The sequence below is a fragment of the Danio aesculapii genome, chromosome 20 (genome assembly GCF_903798145.1).
Source record: "Danio aesculapii chromosome 20, fDanAes4.1, whole genome shotgun sequence".
Lineage (NCBI taxonomy): Eukaryota > Metazoa > Chordata > Actinopteri > Cypriniformes > Danionidae > Danio > Danio aesculapii.
The window spans coordinates 55,467,861-55,476,267 of NC_079454.1; the positions used below are offsets into that span (position 1 = coordinate 55,467,861).

General features: G+C 34.2%; 1 protein-coding gene across 1 annotated transcript in view; it reads left to right on the forward strand.

The window, feature by feature from the left end:
* znf410 (zinc finger protein 410) overlaps positions 1-8,363 on the forward strand; it is a 19,333-nt gene extending 10,970 nt beyond the window's left edge. The window contains exon 11 of the mRNA XM_056480868.1: positions 8,122-8,363. Coding sequence (XP_056336843.1) covers positions 8,122-8,330 — 209 coding nt within the window. The 3' untranslated portion in view covers positions 8,331-8,363. The remainder of the gene's footprint in view (positions 1-8,121) is intronic.
* Positions 8,364-8,407: the final 44 nt, after the last annotated feature.

Sequence of the window (8,407 nt, forward strand, 5' to 3'; positions counted from 1 at the left end):
AACAGTTATGATACTCGTAACAGTTATGATATTCGTAACGCTTATGATACTCGTAACAATTATGAGACTCGTAACATTTATGATACTCGTAACATTTATGATATTCGTAACATTTATGATACTCGTAACAGTTATGATACTCGTAACAGTTATGATACTCGTAACATTTATGATACTCGTAACAATTATGAGACCCGTAACATTTATGATATTCGTAACATTTATGATACTTGTAACATTTATGATACTCGTAACAGTTATGATACTCGTAACAGTTATGATATTCGTAACATTTATGATACTTGTAACAGTTATGATATTCGTAACGCTTATGATACTCGTAACAATTATGAGACTCGTAACATTTATGATACTCGTAACATTTATGATATTCGTAACATTTATGATACTCGTAACAGTTATGATACTCGTAACAGTTATGATATTCGTAACGCTTATGATACTCGTAACATTTATGAGACCCGTAACATTTATGATATTCGTAACATTTATGAGACTCGTAACATTTATGATACTCGTAACATTTATGAGACCCGTAACATTTATGAGACCCGTAACATTTATGATACTTGTAACATTTATGATACTCGTAACAATTATGAGACCTGTAACATTTATGATATTCGTAACATTTATGATACTCGTAACGCTTATGATACTCGTAACAATTATGAGACTCGTAACATTTATGAGACTCGTAACAATTATGAGACTCGTAACATTTATGAGACCCGTAACATTTATGATACTCGTAACAATTATGAGACCCGTAACATTTATGAGACCCGTAACATTTATGATACTCGTAACAATTATGAGACCCGTAACATTTATGAGACTCGTAACATTTATGATACTCGTAACATTTATGAGACCCGTAACATTTATGATACTCGTAACATTTATGAGACCCGTAACATTTATGAGACCCGTAACATTTATGATACTCGTAACATTTATGATACTCGTAACATTTATGATACTCGTAACATTTATGAGACCCGTAACATTTATGATACTCGTAACAATTATGATACTCGTAACAATTATGATACTCGTAACATTTATGATACTCGTAACATTTATGATACTCGTAACATTTATGATACTCGTAACATTTATGATACTCGTAACATTTATGAGACCCGTAACATTTATGATACTCGTAACATTTATGAGACCCGTAATTATTATTATACTCGTAACATTTATGAGACCCGTAACATTTATGAGACCCGTAACATTTATGATACTCGTAACAATTATTATACTCGTAACAATTATGATACTCGTAACATTTATGATACTCGTAACATTTATGATACTCGTAACATTTATGATACTCGTAACATTTATGATACTCGTAACAAATATGATACTCGTAACATTTATGATACTCGTAACAATTATGAGACCCGTAACATTTATGAGACCCCTAACATTTATGAGACCCGTAACATTTATGAGACCCGTAACATTTATGATACTCGTAACATTTATGATACCCGTAACATTTATGAGACTCGTAACATTTATGATACTCGTAACATTTATGATATTCGTAACATTTATGATACTCGTAACAGTTATGATACTCGTAACAGTTATGATATTCGTAACGCTTATGATACTCGTAACATTTATGAGACCCGTAACATTTATGATATTCGTAACATTTATGAGACTCGTAACATTTATGAGACTCGTAACATTTATGATACCCGTAACATTTATGAGACCCGTAACATTTATGAGACCCGTAACATTTATGATACTCGTAACATTTATGATACTCGTAACAATTATGAGACCTGTAACATTTATGATATTCGTAACATTTATGATACTCGTAACGCTTATGATACTCGTAACAATTATGAGACTCGTAACATTTATGAGACTCGTAACAATTATGAGACTCGTAACATTTATGAGACCCGTAACATTTATGATACTCGTAACAATTATGAGACCCGTAACATTTATGAGACCCGTAACATTTATGATACTCGTAACAATTATGAGACCCGTAACATTTATGAGACTCGTAACATTTATGATACTCGTAACATTTATGAGACCCGTAACATTTATGATACTCGTAACATTTATGATACTCGTAACATTTATGATACTCGTAACAATTATGAGACCCGTAACATTTATGATACTCGTAACATTTATGATACTCGTAACAAATATGATACTCGTAACAATTATGATACCCGTAACATTTATGAGACCCGTAACATTTATGATATTCGTAACATTTATGAGACCCCTAACATTTATGATACTCGTAACAATTATGATACTCGTAACATTTATGAGACCCGTAACATTTATGATACTCGTAACATTTATGAGACCCGTAACATTTATGAGACCCGTAACATTTATGATATTCGTAACATTTATGAGACCCGTAACAATTATGAGACCCGTAACAATTATGAGACCCGTAACAATTATGAGACCCGTAACATTTATGATATTCGTAACATTTATGATACTCGTAACAATTATAAGGCTCGTAACATTTATGATACTCGTAACAATTATGAGACCCGTAACATTTATGATATTCGTAACATTTATGAGACTCGTAACATTTATGATACTCGTAACATTTATGATACTCGTAACATTTATGAGACCCGTAACATTTATGAGACCCGTAACATTTATGATACTCGTAACAATTATGATACTCGTAACAATTATGATACTCGTAACAATTATGATACTCGTAACAATTATGATACTCGTAACATTTATGATACTCGTAACATTTATGATACTCGTAACGCTTATGATACTCGTAACATTTATGAGACTTGTAACATTTATGAGACTCGTAACATTTATGAGACTCGTAACATTTATGATACTCGTAACAATTATGATACTCGTAACAATTATGATACTCGTAACAATTATGAGACCCGTAACATTTATGATACTCGTAACATTTATGAGACCCGTAACATTTATGAGACCCGTAACATTTATGATACTCGTAACATTTATGAGACCCGTAACATTTATGATACTCGTAACAATTATGAGACCCGTAACATTTATGAGACTCGTAACATTTATGATACTCGTAACATTTATGAGACCCGTAACATTTATGATACTCGTAACATTTATGATACTCGTAACATTTATGATACTCGTAACAATTATGAGACCCGTAACATTTATGATACTCGTAACATTTATGATACTCGTAACAAATATGATACTCGTAACAATTATGATACCCGTAACATTTGAGACCCGTAACATTTATGATATTCGTAACATTTATGAGACCCCTAACATTTATGATACTCGTAACAATTATGATACTCGTAACATTTATGAGACCCGTAACATTTATGATACTCGTAACATTTATGATACTCGTAACAATTATGAGACCCGTAACATTTATGATACTCGTAACATTTATGATACTCGTAACAAATATGATACTCGTAACAATTATGATACCCGTAACATTTATGAGACCCGTAACATTTATGATATTCGTAACATTTATGAGACCCCTAACATTTATGATACTCGTAACAATTATGATACTCGTAACATTTATGAGACCCGTAACATTTATGATACTCGTAACATTTATGAGACCCGTAACATTTATGAGACCCGTAACATTTATGATATTCGTAACATTTATGAGACTCGTAACATTTATGATACTCGTAACAATTATGATACCCGTAACAATTATGAGACCCGTAACAATTATGAGACCCGTAACAATTATGAGACCCGTAACATTTATGATATTCGTAACATTTATGATACTCGTAACAATTATGAGACCCGTAACATTTATGATATTCGTAACATTTATGAGACTCGTAACATTTATGATACTCGTAACATTTATGATACTCGTAACATTTATGAGACCCGTAACATTTATGATATTCGTAACATTTATGATACTCGTAACGCTTATGATACTCGTAACATTTATGAGACTCGTAACATTTATGAGACCCGTAACATTTATGATACTCGTAACAATTATGATACTCGTAACAATTATGATACTCGTAACAATTATGATACTCGTAACAATTATGATACTCGTAACATTTATGATACTCGTAACATTTATGATACTCGTAACGCTTATGATACTCGTAACATTTATGAGACTCGTAACATTTATGAGACTCGTAACATTTATGAGACTCGTAACATTTATGATACTCGTAACAATTATGATACTCGTAACAATTATGATACTCGTAACAATTATGAGACCCGTAACATTTATGATACTCGTAACATTTATGAGACCCGTAACATTTATGAGACACGTAACATTTATGATACTCGTAACATTTATGAGACCCGTAACATTTATTATACTCGTAACATTTATGAGACCCGTAACATTTATGATACTCGTAACAATTATGATACTCGTAACAATTATGATACTCGTAACATTTATGATACTCGTAACATTTATGATACTCGTAACATTTATGATACTCGTAACATTTATGAGACCCGTAACATTTATGATACTCGTAACATTTATGAGACCCGTAATTATTATTATACTCGTAACATTTATGAGACCCGTAACATTTATGAGACCCGTAACATTTATGATACTCGTAACAATTATTATACTCGTAACAATTATGATACTCGTAACATTTATGATACTCGTAACATTTATGATACTCGTAACATTTATGATACTCGTAACAAATATGATACTCGTAACATTTATGATACTCGTAACAATTATGAGACCCGTAACATTTATGAGACCCCTAACATTTATGAGACCCGTAACATTTATGATACTCGTAACATTTATGATACTCGTAACATTTATGAGACCCGTAACATTTATGATACTCGTAACAGTTACGATACTCGTAACATTTATGATACTCGTAACATTTATGATACTCGTAACATTTATGAGACCCGTAACATTTATGATACTCGTAACTGTTACGATACTCGTAACATTTATGATACTCGTAACAATTATGATACTCGTAACATTTATGATACTCGTAACATTTATGAGACCCGTAACATTTATGATACTCGTAACATTTATGATACTCGTAACAATTATGATACTCGTAACAATTATGAGACCCGTAACATTTATGACACTCGTAACATTTATGATACTCATAACAATTATGATACTCGTAACATTTATGATACTCGTAACAGTTTTGATACTCGTAACATTTATGAAACGCGTAACAATTATGAGACCCGTAACATTTATGATACTCGTAACAATTATGATACTCGTAACATTTATGAGACCCATAACCTGGGGTGTAACGGATCATGATCGATCCATGTTCCATACGGATCACAACCTACGATTCGGCACAGACGTGACCCGCAGATTAATAACTGTTTTTGAACTTGTAGGTTAGTCCAACATTTATAACAATCACAGAAGGCATTTAGGCTTCCGTTTAAAATATAATGATGACGGAAACAGTTGTGGGATCTAAATCAGGGAATATGCAGGAATCCTCCAGGTAATCTCAATACTTTAGGACTTTTTAAAGAGCTTCTCAGAATATGTTAAGAACTCATCGCCACTTCAATACTAATCAGTATCAAACCTTTAACCTAATAAACAGTGGCTAATAAACAGCTGTAGTTAAATAAATGAATGGAGCACAAGCGTGTAACAGAACTCAGATCAGCTCAGAAGAAACAAACCTTGAGAGAAGAAATGATGTGGTTGTTTTCAGCGACAGGCTTCAGCCACTGTTTAAACTCGTCTTTCTCCAACCAGGAGACGCAAACTTACATTTTCCCATGCTGCCGTCTGTGTTGCTCTATGGCAGGGTTGATCAATTAGTTTGTCATGGGGGTCAGTTCATTAAAAGCATCCCCAATGAGGGGCCGGAGAGATCTGACTTTCAATATGAGTGAGGACACAACTTCATATAAGAGCCCATATGCTGTATTTTTGCTCCTTAACACACCCACGGTGGCTTTTTGCACATTAAAATGTTAAATATTGTGTTTTGAAACTACATAACCTCAGTGCACTGTACAACAGGCTTTATTACAAACATATTCAGATGTTGAAGCACAACAGAAGCTGTGCACTGCTTCAGTAGACTTCTTCTGCATTCAGACACATTCATATGTTCTGTTTTGAACAGTTATAATAATAACAATTACAGATTTTGGTTGTACGATTATATATTCTGAAGAATAATCCTGGTTTCATGGTTATCACGTCTAATGTTAATGTAAGCTTTATATTAGCTCAGTATTTAGATTAACTGTTGTTATCATCTGTGTTCAGACATGCATGATCATTTTAATCATTTGTAATAATTCGTCTAACGTATGTTTTGTTTTCATTGCACTGAAAGCCACGCACGACTCTCACCGATACAGTGTGAGATGTTTTCTGCTCGGAGCGTCTGTAAGGCGGGAGCGCATCGCTCCACTTGCACACGCATATTGGCATATATTCTAATACAATGAACTTCACACGTCACTTCATTACTATAGTGGACGGTTTTCCACTGAACTAAATGTATTTCTGATGTCTTGGTCACACTGTTTGGAGGGCCGGAACAAATTGCCTCTCGGGCCACCAGTTGAACAGCCCTGCTCTGTGGTTTCCCTACATGTAGAGAGTGTCACATCACCTTCCAGTGTTTGTCGCAAATGACTTGACATCACCCGCACAGAGGAGATGGCCAGACACACCCGGCCCAAACCAATCGAGGAAAATAAATATATTTCTGCTGTTTTGAAGTCAAAAACTTGAAACAAAATCTTGGACAACACTTGAAGAAAATGTAAGACCTCGTAAACACAGGATTAGGACTTTTTAATACCTTTTAAGGGCCTTCATTTTCTCATTATTGATTTATCAACTTTTAATAGTTTTTAAGACCCCGCAGACACCCTGTAAATGCTTTCGTAGGTTATGAATTTAAGGTGTTTTCTGTTTGTTTATCCTGCATTAATGTATTCAGTGTAAAGCTGCACAATTAATCATTAAAAGATCGTGATCTCAATTCAAACCCGCACAGCATGAATGATGATGATTTGCATATGCTGCATTCAAATCTGCATTTGATCAAGAGAGATTCAGTTCTTACACTTTCAGTGAGTTATAAACAATTAAAAAACACCGCGGCACTGAGAGAGCAGTGTATAGCTCAGATATGAACACTGATGATGAAGATTAATATCAGTGTTTAATGGAACTCCACACTGCTGAGTGTTGGAGCAGTTACACTGTGGAGCCAACAGGTGGTGATCAACCATTAACATGATGTTACTGAGTAGGCTTCTAGGAATGATCCCCCATAATTAACATGGTTTAATGTGTGTTGAACAGTAATATGATCTGCTGTACATGTTCGATTTCTATATTAAGCATTATCAGCAACAGAAGCAAAGATCATTTTATCTATTGAATATTTTTCTTTTCTCAGCTGCTTCTCTCTTGGTGTTTATTCACATGACAGATTCTCAGTTCTGTTTGTTAAACTGCAAATCAAATGACCATTCCTCTGCCTTTTTTGCTGATCTGAAAAATGGTTCGATCCCTGACTCAAAAACCCCAGTGTGATCTGAACCTTGACATTTGTGATCCGTTACACCACTATTCATAACTATTTCAATTGTCATAATAATTATTATATTTAATATAAAAAATTGGAGATATATATATATAATTTTTTTTGTATGAGTGAGTTATATCTTCATATTTTATGCCAAAAATCTGTATTTGAAATGTACACTTTCCACTGTAAAATTGATCAGTAATATGCAATGCTAAGAACTTAATTGAGACTAATTTAAAGCTCATTTTGTTTTTTACTCCTGTTCATAAGTTATATCTCAGCCAAACATTGTCCTCTCCTAACAAAACAAACCTCAAAGAAAAGCTGATTTCTTCTGCTTTATTATAAAAACAGACAGCTATGACAGGATTTTGAGGTCACAGATGTCATTTAAGAGTAAATGTCTTTCTAAGTGTTCCCAGTGCGCTGTGCTGTGAGTGACGGTGGGCGTGTCTTTGTGTGTGATTGACAGCTGAAGCGCTCACTCAGAGCAGTCTGCTAGAGGAAGAGGGTGGAGTCAGTCTCCATCACTCCATATTAAGGACTCAGAGCTTCTGTCAGGATGGCACCTGTTCTCCGGCTGCACCTGCGGACCCGCTTGCTGCTCTGGCTCCGCCCCATGAGCTCGTCTCCATGACGACAGGCCACACCTACAGCGATGATGTGGTGACTCTGCTGTAACGGCGCACCTTGTAAATAAACTATTTTAGCAAAGCCTCGGCTGATGTCTGGAGTTCCTTCACATCAAAACATTTCAT